General features: G+C 47.4%; 1 protein-coding gene across 3 annotated transcripts in view; it reads left to right on the top strand.

Moving 5' to 3' along the window:
* DLGAP3 (DLG associated protein 3) overlaps nucleotides 1-22,377 on the top strand; it is a 186,589-nt gene extending 164,212 nt beyond the window's left edge. For all 3 annotated transcript variants that reach the window (XM_082233190.1, XM_082233191.1, XM_082233189.1), the window contains 7 exons: nucleotides 825-1,068; nucleotides 2,119-2,459; nucleotides 7,589-7,674; nucleotides 12,143-12,567; nucleotides 13,739-13,830; nucleotides 14,898-15,041; nucleotides 17,173-22,377. In XM_082233190.1, coding sequence (XP_082089316.1) covers nucleotides 825-1,068; nucleotides 2,119-2,459; nucleotides 7,589-7,674; nucleotides 12,143-12,567; nucleotides 13,739-13,830; nucleotides 14,898-15,041; nucleotides 17,173-17,391 — 1,551 coding nt within the window. In that variant the 3' untranslated portion in view covers nucleotides 17,392-22,377. The remainder of the gene's footprint in view (nucleotides 1-824; nucleotides 1,069-2,118; nucleotides 2,460-7,588; nucleotides 7,675-12,142; nucleotides 12,568-13,738; nucleotides 13,831-14,897; nucleotides 15,042-17,172) is intronic.
* The last annotated feature ends 411 nt before the right edge of the window (nucleotides 22,378-22,788 follow it).

Below are 22,788 nucleotides of genomic sequence, written 5' to 3'. Positions count from 1 at the left end.
CACAATGCAATGGTTCTTCCCCCCTCCTTCCCTCATTTGTTCCCGAAATCTGTTCAGGGGGTTTCGCCAACCCTCTGGAGCAAATTTGTGGAATGTATGGCACACATGGGGGAGGGAAGTTAAGCTGTGCAAACTTAAGTCCTTGCACTGACAGAACACATTAATTAGATACCACCCATACATCCCTCCATGTATTCTCCAGCCGGGCAAGCAAAAGCCATTAGTTCAAGGTGCATTCCAGCCATTCAAAAGCACTTGGGATGTGAAGCAGGGACAGTGAGGGGTGTGGCCTGGTGAGTGTTCTGAGGGCCAGACAGAGAGGCTTGGAGGGATTCCCCGCACCCCCTCTCTGCCTGGCTTAAGTCTGAGCTCAAAACAGTCACGTTCAATTTCATACCAGCAGCACCAGTTGGGTTGAGTTGGGGCTAGGACTTCTTTGCTGCTCCTCTGTGTTCTGGTGCATAGCACATGCAGACACACACACACACCTTCTCCACAATCTGTGGGTTATCCCTGCCTCCCCACACCTAGCCCATCTCATGCCTCTGAGCCTTCCTTTGCCAAATTGCAATGCTTGCTCAGGTCTCATGTACAGATGCACCAGCCATTTCTGCAAGCAGACACTGAAACAGAACCACAACAGACTCCAGAGCCAAGATTTATTAGTGCATTTGATGGTCCAAATGTGAAAATGTGGAGAACTGAATTTAAGACTGGGGGGAAAGAGAAATTGGACCGATTTGCACATCCCTAATCCTGGCACCATAGGTCTTAGCTCCATTCACGGCCTTCCATGCCCCTCCATCTTCTTCCCCTTTCCTCAGATTAACGATGAGTTGAACCACCAGTTTGAGGCCGTGTGTGAGTCTGTCTTCGGAGAGGTGGAGTCGCAGGCTGTCGAGGCCTTAGACCTGCCTGGTTGCTTCCGCATGCGCAGCCATAGCTACCTGAGAGCCATCCAAGCTGGCTGCTCCCAGGACGATGACTGCCTCTCTCTCTTTACCATGGCAACCACCACCCACCAGCCTGGCCAGCCCCTCACCAGCAGCATTCTCAAGCCAAGCACCTGTAAGTACCAACACAGGACTTCGGAAGCTGATTTGAACCAGGTCGGACTCCTGGCCCACCCAGCTCAGTGCAGTCTGCCCTGGCTGTTAGGGTTTCAGAGGCAGATTCTTTCCCAGCTCTACCTGGAGATGCTGGGATTTAACCAGCATCTGCACCCCCTCGCCAAAAACAGGAAGTTGGTTCATCATCTTCACACGGGTTATTCAATGTGGTGCCCTCCCCTCCAGATGTGGCTGAATTCCAACTCCTGTGTGAGCTGAGGTTGAAGCGAGTTGGAGTCCGATAACAGCTGGAAGGCACTTCAGTGGCTCTCCCTGTTCTACACTGACAGGCAGAGGCTCTCTCAAAGCTTTCAGAGAAGACTTTTCCCAGCCCAACCTGAAGATAGCTAAGGTTGAATATGAGCTCCTGCCCCAAACCTGTTCTGGTCTGATGTGACCCAGTCTCAGTGATACTGTGCAATGTTTGTATATTTTATCTGTTTAAACATGCCTGTCCCAATTTCCTTGCTAAATTAATTCAAAATGGCTCACAAATTGGTATAGGAAAGGAAGATGGGGAAACCACATAGCTAGCAAATACCTCTGCGAGTCTTCTCTTTTTTAGTATATGTGCTGCCGAAGCGAGCACAGCGAGTCTTCTCACTCCTAGGCCAATGACAACGAAATGTGTGTGTGAAACACTTCCAAAACAAGGCAAACAGTGGGGGGATGGGGGAGCTTGAAGGACATGGAGGCTGCCTTATATTGAGTCAGACACTGGTCCATCTAGTTCAGTACTTTCTGTGCTGATTGGCCGGAGCTCTCCAGGTTTTTGGAGATGATCCTTTCCTAGCCCTCCCTGGAGATGCCAGGGATTGAACCTGGGACCTTCTGCATGCAAATCAGTTTGGCACTGAGCTATGGCCCTTCCTCGTCCCCATTGCCTCACCACGTATAACACCATGAGCCCTGTCCAATAGGTGCCTGTATGAGTAGAGAGCTCCCTTCTTATTGACACATTTTGCTTTCCTTCCCTATCTCTGTCTCTCCACCCCACCCCTCCATGTAGCCTTTAGTTACAGGAAAGCTCCCCCTCCCCTCCCTTCAGGAATGAAAGCCAAGCCCCTCATTTCGGTGACGACGCAAAGCAGCTCTGAGTCTGCCCATGACAGCTTCCTGCCCAGGGAAGTCAAAAGAAGTCCATCGTGGTCCAAAGAGGCCGCCAAGCGCTGCAACTCCACAGAGAGCCTAGAAAGCACCAAGATCACTGCCATGTCCCTGGACTTGCCTTCAATCCAACCCAGGACTGCCCCCAACCCCCCCACCCTCATCATCAGGACGATTCCGGGGAGGGAGGAGCTGAGAAGTTTGGCTCGTCAGAGGAAATGGCGCCCATCTATCGGAGTTCAGGTAGGTTCAGGGTGGGCCCAGGATTGCAGGGAGGTTTGGGCTGGGGGGGGCACAATTTAGTGAGTGAAAACAAACCCAGAAGGAAACCTCTCCCTGACTACTAAAGGCATGCGCAAAAACCCAAAAGTCAAAGTTTCAAATTAAGTGTCTTTTATAACCAACCTATGAGGTATATATATCACTGTTTTCTTTTTTAAAGTATTCCACCATCAAAAGGTCCACCATCAGCCTTTAATAGAAACAGTTCTCTCATAAAAGATTATATCACATAATACACAAAAGTGTAATTTTTACATGAACATAGATTATATCCTAAAACTCAAATATATTTCTGGAGCTGCATACTGTATGAACCAGATACTCTGTTGATGTTAATATTGTCCATACATACATCAGCAAATATTTCACACCCCTTGCCCAGTTCAAAAGATGGTATCGCTCTAATCCACTGAAGAAGTTTGCTAAAGTGGAAACACCTGTGGCACCATCAGGAGGTACTGAACACACCTAAATTACAGTGATATATATACCTTGTGATTTAAAAGACAGCTTATTTTATACCTTGACTTTTGTTTTTGGTTTTTGTAGAATTCAGTGGCTGTTCATTCTACTGAAGAGTAGGTTGTATGCAAGGCTGGCCCAAGACATTGGTTTATTGGTTTCTTATATTTTAACTTTTTCTGCTAGTGGACTCTATGGGGAAAGTAGGGATGGAGGAAAAATTTGGTTCTGTTCAGATTTTAATACAAACCTACTTAATTTTAACCTTCCGAAACAATACATGAACCAAAACATAGCTATCCTTCAAAATGTACATTTTTTTCAGATTTTGTGGTGCAGGTTTTCCAACCAAATAATGTGTACAAATAATAAAATGCATTGTGGGTTCCTGTTGTCTGGGTAGCCTAGGACCGCCATTCACATTGCCCAGGCTTGCATCCCAGTGAGGAGGCACACTCCATTGTCTCTCGAGACAGAAGGGTGGCAACCAGAAGAGAAAATAACATATAAAATGCATTATACATGGAGAAATTGCTTGCAAAATGTGTCTGTCATGGAGGAAGTGCATACAAAGCTGTGTACATGGTGAGAAATCTGCCCTAAAATGTTGATGAATTTTGATGAAGACTTTGAAGAACAAATTGCAAATTGGTGCAGTAATGTGGGCAACTGAACTTAGGACTGGAAAAAATGAGAATCTGAGAGGAATCAAAACTGGCAGATCCATCCATCCCTAAGAGAAGGACAAGATAGTGCCCCTCACATACATTCCACATACAGAAGCCAGCTGGACTGGTAGACAGACCTTATTTCAACATTGGTGACAGAACCGCATTCTCAGCTCCTTTGCCCAGCCATTGGGTGGTTAGTGTTATTGTTCTATGCTGCTTTATGTTGTGTGTGTTCTTTGGTTTCATGGCAGTTTATGTTTGGCTTTTATCGTATGCTGTGATGGTTGATCCTGTTGCATACTACCCTGGGATGTGTTTGGATGCAGCCTGGATTAGACATTTTAAAAATACATAACCAATAAAGAAATACCTTGCGAGCAAAGCAAGAGAATGTAAGATCACAGGACAATGTTCCTCAGCTGCTTTGCTTCGATTTTCTTTGCTGCTCCGTTCATTTTTAAAATTTATTGGTTGTGTTGATCATTCGAGCCACGTTTGTTTTGTTTTCCGTTTGTGCACAGGGTCTTCGGTTTTCGTTCTTCCCATCTGTTATTTCCCTTTGCAGTGAATCAGTTGTGAATTTGTAGGCACTTTGGGTGCTGTCCAATGTACTCGTTCCATTAAGTATTTACAGTTGCACAATGGAACTTTCCGCCCCAAGCCCTCCCTAAATCTGTGCTGGAGGGTTGGGGGAACCAACTCGCAAACAGATTAAGGGGTGGCATGTGGAGAGAGGAGAGTTCTGTTGGGCACACATAAATCATTGCACTAATGGAGCAAGTTACTTAGTGCTACATTGGACAGCCCTATTGTTTGCCTCAAAGGGTTCAGACCTCTGCTGCGTGTTTGTATTTTTGAGTGCAGGTCAGGCTCATTATGCATCTGGGCTGGAGTTGGAAAGGGGTTAGGAATGAGACTGCCATCCCTGTGGTGGTTGGTAGGGGAGATTCAGAGGTGACATTAAAGCCCTTCCCCCCTTTGTTTCACTGGTTGCATTTCAAAGTCTGTGGGTGCTAGTCAGCCAGCCCCCTGCTTGGTGGTGGTGTTGCTAAATGCCAGGTCTAACCAGAATAAAACCTTGATCATCCATGAATTGTTCACCTTATTTTTGAGATTGTAAGTTGTTTTCAACTGTAGCAGCAGCAGCAGCAGCAGCAGTAGTAGTAGTAGTAATGCTTTATATGCTGGAGGTACTTGGGAGGAAAAATTGGGTGAAGTCTCAGAAATTTGAGTATCAGCAGGGAGGGAGAATCTTTTTTACCCCATGGTCAACCTTTAGAGGGCCACATGGCAGTGGTGGGTGGGGCCAGAAGCAAAAGTAAGTGGAGAAATGCATGTAAATATTACCTTTGTACCGCAGGTTAGTTTCTACACACACTTCACATCCTTCTTTATCCTCCATCCAGGCAAGCAAGAAGCATCACCAGGGTTCTAGCCAGACAAGACTCAAGGAGGATGCCAAGCAGGGCCAGTCCCAGAGGCAGAGTCCCAGAGGCAAGACAGAGAAGCCTGGAAGGCTGCCTGGACCAGAGATTCCTTGTCCCTTTGATAAGCTAAAGAAGTCAAGGGAACCTCAGGTAGCCGGAAAGGAGGTAGAATCTGGAACAGCCTTTCCTTCTGTCTTAGACTAGTTTAGGAAGCTTACTCTGAGCTTACTCAGAGAAACTCTGAGGCTGCATGGCTGTTTTTTCCCAAGGCTCAGAGATGTTGCTGAGTTTGTCCACTAGTCTCTAGAGCTTTAAAGACACTATTGGATTTATTCCAGCAATTGGCATCCAGGGCTTTGCCTAAAAATAGATTTAACTAAAAACTGCTCTTTTCTTCATGCCCCCTGAAAATCTCCATCTGACCTATTCCAGCTATGAAGGGGGCAAACAAAGCAAACGAGGGATACGTAGAAGCAAATGAATATATGGTTATCAGAACTCATCCATTCCTCTGGCATTCGTTTCTTGACAGGTTCCAATTCGGAATGAAATTAATAAACCCCTTTCGTTTCCATTTCCACAAAATGCCCATGCACCCTGATCTGTTACAAATTGAGGATCTAATGATACTCCTCCATAGGGGAAGCCAGAGCTCAAAGGAGCAATGTAGACAGTTCTGGAATTCATGTTCACTGGTTCCATCCTCCTGAGCATAGAGAGAGTTGGGTAGACTGTCCTTTTCAAAAGGTGGCATTGTTTATCTTACGAAGAAGGGAGTGTGAAATGAGGACTTTCATCTTAGCTTACACTGGCTACAGAAAATGCCCTTAGGGTGAAATTCAAGCCATTTCTGACCAGATGTGGAAAATCCCAATGGTTTGTGACGTTTCATGGTTTCAGTAAGCAAAGATTCCAATTTTTGGCAATGACTTCAAACTTCTAATGAAAAAGAGCTCCAAGGCAGGCACCTGGTTCATGTTCTCCCCTTTTGCTAGTTTTAATTTTTATTAGTCTCCTAAATTTGCATTTCCTTTGCTTGCCATTTGTTCCTACTTCGTTAGCAGGCCTGTCCCTTGTCAGTAAGAATCAGCACAGGTGTTGTGGAGGGAGGTTAAATTAAGTTCAGACAAGTGTATCCGAGAGGTTCAGCCGAGGGGGCAAGCTGGCGGAAAGGAAGTGTCTGATCCGACTTCATGGTGCGCAGTTGCTTGTTTGACAAGGTCAGAATGTTGGGAGTGGGGGCTTTGGCTCTTAACGAAGCATGAGAAGCTGATGCAAAATGATTCAATTAAGCCACAGCTACCATTTTCCAAAGGTACTCTTACAAGGCATCACGTCCCGTAGAGGGAACCAATACTTCAGAAATGCAAACTTTAGAAATTAAAATGCCACATTTATAATTTCTGCTCTAGTAGGGGTTCATTCGACTGCATGGAAGGCAAATGGAGGCCATCAAGAATTTCCACCATTATCTTTACCAGCCAGTTGGAGGCAGATCCATTAGGGCAAATGGCGCACTACCCTGCTGACCTCAGGCTGCCCTCAGCCAGTCAATGGGTTATGGGGGCCCTGGCTGTCATCTTCCTCCTCCTCCATCTTGGTGTTGCCCTTGTGGAACTCAGTAGAGGATGAAACTAGACTGAGTTGGCCCCGTTTATCAATGGCTCTGCCTCCACGTACCATTGGCTTCCCTGCCTTCCACAAGGCACCAGTGTTACCAGCTCTACTCCTGTGACTTTAACTACTTGGCATGCAGAAATCTAGCAGATAAAGCTTTTTCCTTTCATAAAGCCAGGATTGCCAGCTTTTCTAGTCATGTGCCTTAGATTCAATGGATCTACTCTGAGTAGGGTTACTATTGGGTACAGCCCAGCACTTTACCCACTGCTGCTGTGGAGTTTTCCACTTGGGCCAAAGGAGCAAAATAATTCCCTACCAGCTGCTCCCTCCTGGAGTGTGGGGGTGACCTTTCTCCTCTCTTCCACCCGGCTTGCAGGAGCGTCTTGGCGATCATCAGGCCTGTGCCTTTGAATGAGGTTCAGCATGCCCGGGGGAAGGAGGGATGAAAGGGGAGGACAGGGCTCCTGAGTACTTGATCTCTGCTCTCCACTCACATGGTTTATCTGGATTTCCGTTTGCATCTGGTGATGGGAATTCAAAATGCCCCCCGCCTGTTTTGCAAGTGCTCTTTCCTCACAGCTCCCTCTCCCTCCCACACAGCTATGAATCGTTCTCTGATGCTTCCCTTCTGTACTTCAATACACTTAACTATTCATCTTTCCCTTTCTCCCTCTCCTTACTTTGTTCTCAATTCATTTTGATCATTTTGAATCTTTCTCGCACTTGTCTCCATCTCCTTCATTATTTTTCTTTCCTCTACTTATCAATCCCCCCTTCCCTGTTATCTCTTGCTTCTGCCACTTATCAATTCACCATAAGTGATACCACTTCTGGATTTCCCTTTTCCTCTCTGTTTATCTTTCCTCCTCTTTGCTTCTCCCTCATCCTCATTTCTTTCTCTTTCCCAAAGGTGGAAACCATATCCGATTCAGACACAGAAAGCAGGAGCCGCAGAGAGTTCCACTCCATCGGGGTGCAAGTAGAAGAAGATAAAAGGTACAGCTGGCAAAACATCCCTCTTGGTCCTTTGCATTCCCACCAGGAGGAGCAGCTTTTGCAATCTGCGCACAGCTGTCCCCATGCGCCCTTGCCCCCAAATCAATATTCACGGCACAAGCCTGGACCAGAGAATCGAGCAAGAGAACCTTGTGGAGCTACGGATGCTGGCTGCTCAGGGCAGCTGGATTGCCCTCCCAGCTCATGAAACAAAGGGGTATCAAGACACAGAGGTGCCAGGCAGAAGCAAATGCCCACACAAGGCTGGCGGTGATGGAATAGGTGACCCGGGACATCCCCTGTCACCAAGCCATCCGCTTTTGTAAAACACTCAAATGCTACATGTTCCCAGCTAGAACCGAAGGGGAATATTAAGCAGGATGAAAGGCTTTATACTCAGAGCTCAACGTATGCTGCTGTTCTGGAGGGTAGAGAAAGCCACAGAGCATAGAAATAGGTGCTGGATTTAAGCATACTAAGGCTGTGTACGAACTACACCTTTAAAGCAACATGGTACCACTTCGAACAGTGATGGCTTCCCTGGGAAGTATAGTTTCTTAAGAGTGCTGAGAGTTGTTATGAGATGACTGGTCCCCTCACAGAGCAACAATTCTCAAAGTCCCCTGATAAGAGGGATGGACTATGAAACCACTCTGATGACTATAGTGCTAGGAGTGCAACAAGGGCCTCGTCTCAGCACTTTTAACAACCTACAGCTCCCATAATTCTTTGGGGGGAGCCATGGCGGTTTAAAGGGGAAGCATAGTGCTTAAGCTGGATGGTGTAAATGAGGCCAAAGTCTACATACGCACTATACCTTTAAAACACATTCATAGCGCATTTTCCCCCCTCAAAGAATTCAGGGTACAGTGGTACCTTGGTTTACAACCATAATCCGTTCCGGAAGTCCAGCTGTAAAACAAAACAGGTTGTCACCCAAGGCGTGCTTTCGCCAATGGGGCCTCCCCCCAAAAAAAATGGGTTGTAATAAAAAAAATGGGTTGTAATCCAAAAAAAGGGACACGCACTTCCTGGTTTGACGTGGTTGTAATCCAAAGCGGTTGCAAAGCAAGGTACCACTGTATGGCAGTTTCTTAAGAGTTTCTGGGAATTGCAACTCTGTGAGGGGTAAGCAATGGTACCCAGAATTCTTTGAGGGGGAAATGTGCCTCAAATGCACCTTATAGGTATACTGTGTCTGCATTCTAAGAATCTCAGCCTTCACTTGGAAGGAGGGGGAAGCAATCTTACAGCTCTTGTCGGAGAAGTTTGGCTAGAATATTGAAACCCAGTCAGGGTAGCAGAATGATATTTCCAGGGGACAGGAGGTGGAGCTTCAGCAACCCACATATTTACAGAGAGAGAGAGAGAGAGAGAGAGAGAGAGAGAGAGAGAGACACTTGCAGGAGATGAGTAAAATGTGCAGAAAATGAAACAATTATGCAGCTGTGTTTAAAATATTTGGGTCACCGAATTCAGCTTTCCCAGGCTCAGAATGTGGGCTGTTTGGATTTAAATTCTAAGCGCACGGTAGCTGTATGTAGATACAGAATCAGGCCAGCAGCTCATCTAGCCCAGGTGAGCTGTGGTCCTCCAGATGTTTATGGGCTACAGCTCTTATCATGCCTAATCTCTGGCTCTGCTATGTGACAGTGATGAGAGTTGGAGCCCCAAAACATCTGGAAGGCCACAGATGTCCCCACCCCTGATTTAGCCCAATGCTCTCAATAGCAGCAGGTGGGAACTCTTTGGGGCTTTTCTTGCTAAGATCTTTCTCAGACAACTTAGCTGAGCCCATGGAAGTGTGTGGCTGATCACAGAGAAGCACAGTTTCTCAACAGAAAAGCTTCCTGGGCTCAAAACCCCCGAAGAGGGCCATCCATGGACTTGGAAGTCTTGGTAGCTAAGTTCTTATAATAGAAACATAAGATGCTGACTCACACTGAGTCTATTTAGGTCAATATTGTCCACACTGGCTAGCAGTGGCTCTCCAGAGCTTCAGGCAAAGAGTCTTTTCCAGCCCTACCTGGAGATCCTCAAGATTGAACCTGGGACCTTCTGCATGCAAAGCTCTACCTTGCTCTACCACTGACTTACCCAATAATGGGGCTTGTGGGGTGAGGGGCTCACTACAAATTATTGGAGAAGCCTCCATCATTCTCCACCATTAGCTGCACTAGCTGGGACTGATGGGATTTGGAGTCCAACAACATCAGGGGGATACAGGTTCTCCACGCCCGATATAGACAACTCTGAACTAGAAGCCATCAGGGGAAGAAGGACTATAGCTCAGTTATAGATCACATGCTTTGCATGCAGAAGATCCCTGGTTCAGGGCTGGGAAATTCTCCTGCCTGAAACCCTGGAGAGCCACTGCCACTTTGCATTTGAAATATTGGACCAGATGGGCCAAAAACTTGACTCCATCTTAATTGTCTGGAAAAGGGCCCTAGTAGTAATAGAGCAGGCTTCCTCAACCTTGGCCCTGCAGATGTTTTGCAACTACAGTTCCCATCATCCCTGACCACTGGTCCTGCTAGCTAGGGATCATGGGGGTTGTAGGCCAAAAACATCTGGAGGGCCAAGGTTGAGGAAGCCTGTAATGGAGCATCACCCAAGTTCAATCCCTGGTGACTCCAGGTAGGGCTGTGGGAATATCCCCCTGATGGGAAGGGTTGTAGCTCAGTGGAGGAGCATCTTCAGCATCTCCAGGTAGGGCTGGGAGGCAACCTTGCCCGAAACCATGCAGAGCTCCTGCCAGTCAGTGTAGACAGTGCTAAACTAGATGGACCAATGGTCTGACTTAGTAAAGGGAAGCCTTTTGAGGTGTGTGCATACACTCCTCAAACATGCACTCTGGACTCTCTGAGATGTCCAGCATCTTGCTTCCCCCATTTATTTCCCTCCAGTTCACTGCGCGGACACTTGAATCAAAGAGCATGTGAGGTGATCACCATGTAGCTGTCCCATATCTTCATTCAGTCAGGGACTGGCTGGCACGTCCTCTGCTCTGTGTGCTCCCTCCCTCCCTCCCTCCCTCTAGTCCTTCAGCATCCATCCAGCGCTGGTTGTCATAGAAACAGGCCAGTGAACAGGAAGGAGGGAGCGATGGAACCACGCAGGCATGATGCTGCTCAGTGGCGGCTTGTCAGTTTCTGAGTTCTCTCCCTCATCCCTAACGCTTCCTTTCTGTAAGGAGAGGAGCCAGGGTTCAAGCATCTCTCAAGCCCCCATCTCACACATGGGAAAGCCCTGCCTCTGAATCCTTTGGGTATTCCGTGGTGCAGGAGGAACATGCAAACTTACACATAGACAGTGAGGCTCTTCTGTTTCTCTTGGAAATGTATTCCAGGGCTGAGCCCTGGCGCAAATTAAGCCTCGCTGGTTAAGAACATAAAAATATAAAAAGAGCCTGCTGGATCAGAACAATGGCCCATCTTGTCCAGCATCCTGTTCTCACAGTGGACAACCAGATGCCTGTGGAAAACCTGCAAGCAGGACCCGCAAGCAGGATCCCGCCCTTCCTTCAGTCATGGCCCAGGGCAGTTAAGAATAAAAGCATGCAAGTACATGAGTACCACCACAAAAGAGCATTTAAGATTGCAACAAATGAATTGCACACACACAACACAGAGCAGCCAAACAAGCAAATCATTCCGTTAATGTCTACAGCCAGCCACTAAATGCCTGGTGAAATAAGTACATTTTCAAATGAAGCTGAAACGATAACAACTACAGCAGTGCAGTAGTTCCATAAATGGAGAGCCACCATCAAGTAGGCCCCACCCCATGCCGCTTCCCTGAAGATCTTAAAGCACAGAGGAGGCACTCCTTTATGTACTTGGGTCCAAAGCCATATAAGGCCTTACACACCAGCACTCATCTTTAACTGGGCCTGGTAGCTAATAGGCAGCCAATGCAAAGTTAGAAAGATGAACATAATATGGTCCCTTCCCACTGTCCCATATAACCACCTGGCAGCAGATGCAGCCTCCAGACCTTCTTCATAGATACCGAGCAATATGGACCAGCAGGTTGACTTGGTATAGTAGTAATAATAATAATAATTTATTATTTATACCCCACCCATCTGGCTGGGCTTCCCTAGCCACTCTGGGCAGCTTCCAACAAATATTAAAATACAGTAATCCATCAAACATTAAAAGCTTCCCTAAACAGGGCTGCCTGTTTCTATAGCACAACTTCCAGGGTTCATACCTGTAAGAACATAGGATACCACTTTATACTGGATTCATACCATTGGTCCATCTAGCTGAGTATTGTTGACACTGGCCAGCAGCTGTCCATTGATACTGAAACTCTACAGGGTTTCAGGCAGACTGCCTTTCCCAGTCCTACCTTGAGATGCCACTGGGGATCAAACCCAGGACCTAGTGCTTGCAAATCCAAGCTGGCTGGTTTTTGCAGCCCTTGCAAGGGACCTAACCCTCTCTCCTCCCTATTGCAGGCGCGCTCGGTTCAAGCGGTCCAACAGTGTGACGGCCGGCGTGCAGGCTGACCTGGAGCTGGAGGGTTTGGCGGGGCTGACGGTGGCAACAGAGGACAAGGCCCTTCAGTTTGGGCGCTCCTTCCAGAGGCATTCCTCGGAGCCGGAGTCCACGCGGCAATACTCAGTGTACAAGACAGTGCACACGCAAGGGCAGTGGGCCTACCGGGAAGACTACCAGATGCAGTATGACACCGTGGAAGTGCCGCGCCAGGATTCCTGGATGGACAGGGGGTCGCGTAGCCTGCCTGATTCTGGCCGAGCATCGCCCTGCCACCGGGACGGCGAGTGGTTCATTAAGCTGTTGCAGGCGGAGGTGGAGAAGATGGAAGGCTGGTGCCAGCAGATGGAACTGGAGGCTGAAGATTATGATCTGCCGGAAGAGAGTGAGTCTCCGCCGGGTGCTGTGGGTTGGGGGATCCCATCTGGGGCTGCCAGCTTCCTTTTACAAGCTGGTACAGTCTGGCAGATATAGTTGGATTGGGAACCAAGCTATACAATTGTGGGTCCATGTGAAGAATCTGTTGCTGGACTGCAGCATTCTTTGGACTGTAAATTGTTCTTCCATGGAAAGAAAGGAAGGAAGGAAGGAAGGAAGGAAGGAAGGAAGGAAGGAAGGAAGGAAGCTACCATGTCAGGGAGAAATGCTAGCTTGCTTTATTTGATGGGGGAGTGTTGTGGAAATGTCTATTGGAATTCGGGATGTGGGATAAATTTGGTCCGGTTGACATTTTAATGCAGACCTACCTAATTTGCGCTTCCCTAAAACAATAGACAGAATGAAACAACTATCTTTCAAAATTCACATTTCGCTAAATTTTGGGAGGCAGTGTATAAAAAAAAATCAAATCACATTGGGGGAAAGTATGCGTAAAAATGCATTCATGAAAATAACGAATATGGGGAAACGTGTATATTAAGCTAATTTGCATACAGAATTAGGTATATTAGAATAAATGTATACTAAAGTGCTGGTTAATGTTTGTGAGAACTTTTTTAAACTGTTACAAATTGATGTGAAAATGTAGCAAGCTGAAGCTTGAAACTGGAAAAATGAGAAACTGAGGGGGAAACAAAATAGATAGGTTTGTCCATCCCTCATTGGAATGTAAGATTTATGTGATTATAATTTTGTTGTCACAATGATAAAGGAAGAGCCCCACTGGATGACACCAAAGATCTGTGTAGTCTGGCATCCTGCACCCTACATTAGCCAATCAGGTGATTTGGGGGAGCCCACAATCAGGGCATAAAGTCATCCCCTATCAGCGCCAAATTTGGGGGATTTCCTCCCAATGCAAATACCAACTTCAGAGCAGGGGGTCTTCCTCCAGAACACAGCAGAGGAGAATAGAGGCTCCCTGCCTGACTGATGCCATCCAGACAATTGTCATCAGTTGTCATTTATTTATTCTTGTATTGAAAAAACAACTGCATGTTAAATGCAAAGACATGGTTAATGTTACACTCTGGTAACCAATGGAAATTCTCCAGCATGGGGAGTTCTCTGGAGCAATGTGGTACTGACCCTCTCATTTTCTTTGTGTACCTCCCTAGTCCTTGAGAAGATCCGTAGTGCGGTGGGCAGTGCCCAGCTCCTGATGTCACAGAAAGTCCAGCAGTTTTACCGACTCTGCCAGCAGAACATGGTCAGGGAATCTCCTTGTGTGTGCCTAGATTTTGTTGTTGTTGTTGTTGTTGTTAGGTCCTCCAACTTTTGTCACTTTTAAAATTGAGTCACTTTTTAATGTCACCTGTGGGTGGTTTGGCCTCCTTTCTTGGGGGAGAATGACATTTTTACAAGGGATGAAAGGCTACTGCTGAAAACAACAAATCACCATGCCAAGCTCTTCCCCGAAGATGTAGTATCACTGTATGCCAGGGATTGCCAATGAGATGCCCATGGGCAGAATGGTGCCCTTACAGTCTTGGCTTGGTGCCTACAAATCCTCTGAGCTCTGCCCCTCATTCACCTCATTGAGGTGGTGAGCATCATTACCTATTTTTCTTCCTTGAAAAGTATATAGAGCTGAGGGAGGAAATTGGAAGAGTGACTTATCTTTCCCACTTCCTCTTCCAGCTCTATGTACTTTTCAGGGCTCAGGGTAATTCTACTGCAAATGGCTGCGGAGGTGGCACCAACAGCACTTCCTCAAAAAATCAGAAGTTACATGAAAAGCAGCTCAGTACTTGTGTGCTACAAGAGATAAATCAACAGGCTTGTTAAAAGCACTCTTGTAGGCACAAAGGTCTGCTATGTCTCTGAATGAAACACTGCCCTTGCTTTGTCTCCTTCTCATCAGAAGGTGGATGATTCTACCATATCTCTGTGTTGGGCAGGATTGGGTCCCTTTCCAAATGGAAGAGACATGACAAGAGGTTGTGACAGGATTACCCATTCTCAGAGAATGCTGCCTTGTGGCATCTCTGCATGAGTTCTTGCTCTGGCTTGTCTCCTGCCAATAAGGTGAACAGAGTGCAAGCCATTTGTATCTACTCAAAATGCAAACCTTTCATGCTGCAAAAGTGAAGTGTACCTCAGAACCCTGGGGAAAACAGGTGTGACTTTGTATCTCAATTCCACATTCAGACAACCGCCTGCCCCATTCCTTTCTTCTTGTTTGTCCTCATCCAGATTTATCTCTGCCTCCTAACAGGAGGGAGCCTTTGACACCAGCTCAGTCTCTTTCCTTTCCTTCCTTCTCCTTCCTGGCAGGACCCCAATGCTTTCCCCATGCCCACTTTCCAGGACCTGGCCGGATTCTGGGACCTCCTGCAGCTCTCCATTGAGGATGTCAGCATGAAGTTTGCTGAACTTCACCAGCTCAAAGCCAATGGGTGGAAACCCATCGAGCCCAAGGTGAGAGGGAAAGGGGGCAAGGCAACCAGGGAACCATATGGTTCCCAACGCATGTTGTAACAGGGTTCTTTGCCCCTGGAAGTTCTGTATAAATGAGTACGTAACCTTGCACCCAGGCCAATGGAATTCTACATCAAGTAGGTGCATGTGGACTGATAGCAAGTTGACTAGAATTCAGAAGGCTCAGAGGGAGGACCGAATTGCTTCCCCATAGTAAAACGTTGCCCAGGATTAGGACTAGGGATGGGGGAGAAATCGAATACTGTTGGCATTTAAAGGCACACCTCTCTAATTCACACTTTTTGAAACAATATGCAAACTGAAACACAGCCACCCTCTGAAATTCACACTTCTCTGAGTATTGCAATGCAGTTCTCCAGCTAAGTAATGTGTACAAAAGTGCATATATTAGGGTAAAGTTTGCATATATGTATGTGCATATTAGTGATAACGGGGGAGGGATGCTTTTTATTACCCAATGCATGCCGTCTTCTTTAACTCAGAAGAGATGGGGCACAGCAGCCCTCCCAATGTCACTCTCCTCTTTGTGTGTCCTGTGCAGAGTGGAGGGGTTGGAGTGGGGGCAGGGCTTGTTTCCAACCCCATCTTGGCCTACCAGCCTCTACAGGCCTCCTTGGAGACGTTTGCCAGGGATGTGCTCATCCTCTCACCCGAGCTCACTGCTGTTCTGCACCCCTCCCTGTGCCTTATCTCAGGTGGCCTTGTGAGATTTCCAGCGAGGGATTCAGATAAAGCCATCACAGCTGTTTTCCTCTCTCCCCGCGGCTCTAGAGCTGCATTGCTGGTTGAAGCAAAATAATTGGGCATTTTTAATGAACCTTTGTTCTTTTTTTCTGTTTTAAAATTAAAACTGCAGAACAACAAAGCTCTTTATTCCCAGTGAATTGAGAGGCAGGAAGCAGCTTCAGCCTGGGCTGAAAAGCTATTTCCGGTTTGTTTATTTAAACGCCGTTCTTAACAGTCTTGTTCCCTTCCTGCAGATACTTGCATTCACACACACTCCAGACTGGAGCTCTATTTGGGGCTGTCATTTTCTGTAGCGTGTCATTGATGCAATAATATTTCATGAGTGGCGGGTTTATGCTGGGTCATCCACACATCGTTCTCCTTTATTGGTTTTTCTGCGATGCATCCCCAGGGTTACCGCATCACTGCTACCTTGGAGGGTCTTTGATACCCTCATGAACACAAACTATCATGAATGAACACTATAAAGGACACCTGGAGAGAACTTGGAAAAAAAATTCGCAACCTGATCTGGAAATGAGAACTGAACTTAAAGCTAGAAAAATGAGGAATCGGAGAAACCTAGAGAAACTGAAACTATCAGACTCTGGGAATTATACTGATGCGAGTGTACGAATGTGTATATATAGATGCTAGAGGACATATTTATTAGATATTATCCTTCCTTCCTCACGTTTGTGAGTTCAGCAGACTACATCCCTTTGCAGCTTAAAAGGAAGCTACTTTTAGCCTTTTAGTTTAAGTAATCCAGGATGCTTTGAGGCAGACTGGATTCTCCTGGTACTTCCGCCTTTTCTCCTCCTTAAAACAATAATCACACCAACAGTCTTGTAAAAGGTTTTTTAAAAAGCATTTACTCACTCAGAATACTTGATGAAGAGTAACAGATACAGCTGCTTTTGTTCAGGCAGGCTTAAAATGGTAATTCATGTTTGGGATTACAACTCCCATCACCCCTAGCTAACAGGACCAGTGGTCAGGGATGATGGGAATTGTAGTCCCAAAACATCTGGAGGGCCGAGTTTGCCTATGCCTGTTCTACATTGCTGGAATGAGGTGAAAGAGCAAAGAGGAAATGCCCAGCCAGGTGATGATATTCTACGTCAGGGCCCAGTGGAAGCGGCTCTCAGAGTTCTCTCTAGCAAACTTACACGAAAACTCTGTGAGCTTCAGCTCCCATCATGAGCCTATCTAGCAGTCATGCATTGTTGGCATGACTGCATTGTAAATATCCCATGGCGAGGGAGGGAAGGACTTTCCACCATTGCTGCCGCCGCCACCCCAGCGCTGTGCCTGTCATGGGTCCTTCCCTTCCCACTAATGCCTTCCCTCCTTCTCCCGCTCTCCCTCCCTCTCTTTGCAGGAGGAAAAGAAGGTGCCTCCGCCAATACCAAAGAAGCCGCCACGCTCCCGGCTGCACCCAGTGAAGGACCGGTCCCTGGACTCTGTGGACCGGCAGAGGCAGGAGGCCCGCAAGAGGCTCCTGGCGGCCAAGAGGGCTGCCTCCTTCCGCCAGAGCTCAGCCACCGAAAGCGCAGACAGCATTGAGATCTACATCCCCGAGGCCCAGACCAGACTGTGAGGGCAGGGGCCTCTTTTCTAACCATCCTGTACGTGCAGAAGACACAGCACCACTGTGATCTGTGTCCCATCATTTCCCCAGGGAGGGCAACTCTAGGCCTCATCGTAATCCCTGAATTTTTTAACAAGAACTTCTGCAATCCATGGACCTGAAGCCAGACAGATGTGAAAACTGGCCTCCTTCGCACATCGCTCTTATAGCAAGATGTGGCGGTTGCCAGCCTTCACCAGTTGCTCTCCTCTGGTCCATCCAGACCAGAACCTTTCCCCCCTCTATTCCTCTGATTCTCTTCTTATATAACCTTTGCCCCCTGCTCCCATTGGTGGGCATTTCCACCACCACAACCCCTTAACCCGCCCCCTTTCCATGAGCTTTTTTCACTGTCCTGCAGGCTCGGGGCCCCCATCAACAACCCCGTCACTCCGCATCCACGGATTCGAGGCCCATCAATATTTATATTATAAATATTATATGTATATGTACTTCTATAAATATAACCGAAGGGCAGAAACTGCCCAAGACCACAGCTGTGTTTCTGATGGCGAGAGCCTTCTCGTCTCCTCAGGAGACCCCGTCCCGTCCCGTGTCAGCAGCCCGAGTCCCCACACCCTACACGCACAAAACATACTAAGATCTCCCCCACCACCAACACATACACACAAATACACAAGTTGGATGAAGCAAGGGAGATAGCTAGAGGGATGGGTGCCCCCCCCCTATCCATCAGCCCCAGAAACTTGGCTGAAGGTCTGCTGGTTGACAAACATTTGGTGGAACTGGTTCCGTGAGAAGTGGTGCATCTATAACTTCCTGAGTCTTGGCAGCTGATGCTCCTGATGAAGGATTCTTAAAAAATAGCATTGCCTGTACGCTTCTGTGGTGATACCACTCAAATGACCAATGACTCATTCTCTTGCATCAGCAGGAGCACAATTCCCAAGACTCGGGAAGTCATAATTCCACTCTGCACAGCATGTCAGGGAGTCGTCTTGTATAGAATTATGGGTTTTACAGCTCAAGGAGGATAATGAAAGCCAGATTCAGAGAAGAGCTACACCTATGAGGAAGGATCTTCTAGGAGCCAAATTGTCCGATAGGGGGGATTATAAAGGAACTAGGTTCTAGGTTTGGCTCAAAGCAGTGCTTTTAAAGCTTCCTTCCTTCAGGGAACACTCCATGTTTATTTGCCTGCTTTGGAACCTTCGCTCATTCCAAAGGATTCTGGGAAGTGATCTAAGCTGCACATTTAGTTCGCGTGGGGTACTGGCTAAATCTGTTTGGCCTCCCTCTTACCCACTGTAAACTTAGACTAGGCCCTAGAACAGGCCCAGACTTCTCCCGCAATTCCACTTTGCAAGGAAAGAAGGATGGTGGTGGGTAAGATCTTTCAGGAAAGCTTATCCACCTTTCCTGGTCTTCTCATCAACAGATCCACACAGACACGCACCCAAGTTCCCTGGGACACAGTTTTGAAAGCCATTGGCTTAGAGAAAGGAAGAGTAACAGGACTAATTTACATATAAATATAATTAAAAGGGCATCAACATGAAAATAGATGGCGTGATTATTCACCCTCACCACTGAGAGCAAGGAGTAAGAAGAAGAAACAGCGAAAATAAGCTACTAAGAGCGGTTTTGGGGTGCTAAGAGCGGTTGATGGCTTTTTCTAGAAGAGGAACAGAAAACATCACTTTGGGATTTGGAAGGTAGAGGATATATTGTATCATGATAATGATTCTTATGATGTGAGAGCAGCATCGTTGACAACCCCTCATGACTTCTCCTACACTACTCTGGTAATGCAGTAACCCAGTGGGGGAGCAGGATGATGTGGGAAGGACTACATCAGAGACCAGGTCTGGAGGAGTGGCTTTGAGGTGCTCCCATTTTCTTCAACCCTGTGAAGTAGATTGGGCTTAGATGCAATGAGCTGCTTTAAGGTGAACTTCATGCTTGACCAAGGATTCAAAACCAGGACTTCCTGGTCCTAGACTAACACTCTGCACCATACAGGGGCTCAGTGATCCCACCATTCTGTCACGTGTGTTTGTGCGTACATGTGTTTTCTAACGTAAGAATTGGCACATGTTAAAGGGTTGTACTCAGGGTGTGTGGCTGTGTGGGTGGCTGTGTTTTCTAACATAATAATTGGTGCATATTAAGGGGTTGTACCTGATCAGGGGCGGGGAGCCTGTGGTCTGCCAGATGTTGCTGGACTTCAGCTACCATCAGCTCTAGCCAGCATGGACCAGTGCATAGGAGCCAACTCCTAGGGGCCGTGGGGGCTTCGGCCGCTGGAATAAAATATTTGAGGGGGCTGGAGCCGCACAAAAAATGATGGGCATTGCCATTCAAATGGTGTTCGTGCACTGTGTCATGCAATCAATTATGTGGGGCAGGGCTTACCTGGGCCCCCACAATATTTCATTCAAGTTGGCACCCCTGACCCAGTGGTCCGAGGTGATGTAGTCCACCAACATCTGGAAAGCCAGAGGTTGCCCATCCCTGTTTGAGATGATCACCTGAGGGTCTTCCAGCTGTTTTATCTTCCAGGACGAGACATGATGATATTTTCCAATACATGTCAAGACTGGAACTGCCATGCCACAGAAAACCTTCCAAAAGGAGGCCAGAGGAAATCAACGTAGACTGGCACTTTTGAATCCAATTCCTCATGGTGAAATCAACTTGAGTTGATTTCACCACGACAAAAAGGGCCTAGCAAAACACCAGCGGCCATTACCAGCTTTGCCTCACCCTCCCAAATCAAATTCAAGGTTTGGGGCTGGAGGCATGGAGGAGGCCTCTCAAAGGCCATTGATTGAGTAGCTTGGGTTGGAGGGAGGCCCTGGGTTGAGCCCTGCTGGGTCAGACCAGAGACCTATCTAGGCCAGCACCCACAGTGGCCAACCAGATGCTTGTGGGAAGCCTGCAAGCCATACCTGAGCAAGGCAGCTCCACTTGCAATTCCCATCAGCTGGTATTCAAAGGCATACTGTCTCCAGCGGCGGAGGTAGAACATAGCCACCGTGGCCAGTAGCCATTGATAGCCTTATCCTAGGCAGGTTTGTCTAAAACTCTTTCAAGGTCATCCAAGTTGGTGGCCATCACTACCTCTTGCAGGAGAGAATTTCATAGTTTAACTGTGCTGCGTGAAGAAGGACTTCCAATATTCAGCTTCATGAGTTCTAGTGTCATGTCTCCCCATCCACATTCTCCTTGCAGTGCCTTAGGAGGAAATCCTAAGTCCTGCTTGAGGCAGAAGTCCAGACCAGCATGAAATAGCTTAGCTGTTTCTGACCTCCCAAAGGCAGCACTAACTACACAAGCTTCACAGCCCTGCATTTCCTCAGAATACCAGTAGCTGGGGGAACAACAGCAGGAGAAGGTGATTGCCCTCATGTCATGCCTGCATGCTTCCAAGAAGCATCTTCTTGGCCACAGTAGCAGCCAGGATGCTGGACTAGGTGCCCACCCTTTGATCTGAACCAGCAGTGGGGCTCTTGATCTTCTCAGTTCCTGCCCACTCAGTTGCCATCTTGTTCACCTTGCATTGGCCGAGAAGCATGGGCTTAAGTTGAATATGAGAGGGTATCTTTCCTTTGGGTCAATCTTTCCACTGGGTCAATGAAAAAAACGTGACCGCAAAATAAACAGCCCACCAACAGAATGGCTGGATCCATGAGCTGGGGAGGAGCACAGAGTGCTGAGGTGGCCGCAGAACTGAGCTTTTTTCCCATCTTCCGTGAAATAAGTTTCTAGACCTTATGGCTGCAATGCTAAGCTTGAAAGTGGAGACAGTGGCTGGTGAAGTCTCAGAAGATGTGTGCATGGGAGAGAGAGTGTAAAATATTCAGGAGTCAGTCAGGGGCATAGTGCTCATGTTGCAAGTTGCCTTGCTCCCATCACTGCAACCTGCAACTTGAATGAGGCAAAAAAAGTGTTACATGGTGGTGAGCAGAGCAAGCTTTCTTCTACTCCATCAGACCATTAGTCCATTTAACTCTGTATCGTCTACACTGACTAGCAGCATATTTTTACGGTTTCAGGCCAGGGGCATTCCCAGACCTACCTGGAGATAGCGAGGGTTGAACCGCAGACCTTTTGCATGCAAAGCAGATGCTCTCTGCCTGTATTTCATCATTTAAACTTCGGCAGATAGAGCTAGGGGGATGTATCCACTGTTAGTCATACTCAGAGTAGACCCAGTGAAGTGAATGGACATGACTAATCTAGGTTCATTGATGCCCATGGGTCTAGCCTGTATGAAACTTAAGTTGAATACAACCCAGTGTGCAGCCTTCAGCCAGTACAAGCTATGTCCCCTGTTCAAAGCTAGTCCTGAGCTGAACCCAGTGATAGTCATTCACTGTGTTGGTGGGTCTGCTTTGCCGGCTTGCGCAAGCAGATGGCTGAGTCCAGTGTCACACGGTTCCAGTGGAAACAAGTACATTGGTGGGATGGCTCATCCGGCGACGGAGCCGACATGGCCTCAGATGCAGACTCAAACATCAGCTGTCACATCAAGTATGCAGGGAGGGTGAGCTGAGAAGGTAATTAGGAGCTGTAATTCATGCTAGGGCATTGTAATCCGATTGTCAGGTGGCTTTTTGCTCCTGCCCTGATTCAGGCTATGCCCAGTCCTTATTTGGACAGAGAATAGGGCAGACGCTGCTGATCTAGGACAGGTGATGTGCTTGGAATAAGCATGAGATGACTCAATGGCTTTCAAGGGTCTTACATCAGCCTGGTACCCACAAGCTGATTTAGGCTACAACTTCCATCAGTCCCAGCCAACAGGTACTCCAAAAAAGCTGGAGGGCACCAGGTTAAGGAAGGCTGGCTTGTATTTTCAGGGGGCTCTTTTTGCACAATTTTCCCAGGGCTGGATGGGATGTTAAGAGAAGCACAACCCACCATGCCATCAGAGATGGCATCCTAGTTTTGAGATCTCCCCTTTCCAAAGTGCTCAGTGAAAAGGGGAAACACCCACCGCATGGTGATAATTAGGACATGCAATAAAGCAGCACAATGCATTGTGGAAGAGGAAGGAAAGAAATGATCTGGGGTTGGTGGGGTTGGCAGTAACCCATGGCTCGTGTACAGAACTGGCCCTGCTGTTAGGCAGAGCAAAGTGATCTGCCTCAGGCAATGGTTGCTGGGGGGGGTGGCAGTAGCAACAGCAGCAACACGCACCTCTGGATGCCTCCTCCCATTCCTTCCCAGTCATCTCCCTCTGTTAGAGGACAGAGATGAAGCATCATGAGGATGTAGTGCCTGCAGCCTCCATTCTAGCCTGCTGACCTCAGGAGCTACAGTGGATGCTGGCCCATGACTTGTGTTGATGTCAATGGCTGAAGTACATGGAGTAAAATCACAAGAATATGATAGACTTTT

This window comes from Podarcis vaucheri, assembly GCF_965113315.1.
Source record: "Podarcis vaucheri genome assembly, chromosome: 7".
NCBI classification, from domain to species: Eukaryota; Metazoa; Chordata; class Lepidosauria; order Squamata; family Lacertidae; genus Podarcis; species Podarcis vaucheri.
This window is presented reverse-complemented; position numbering and strand designations above follow the sequence as displayed.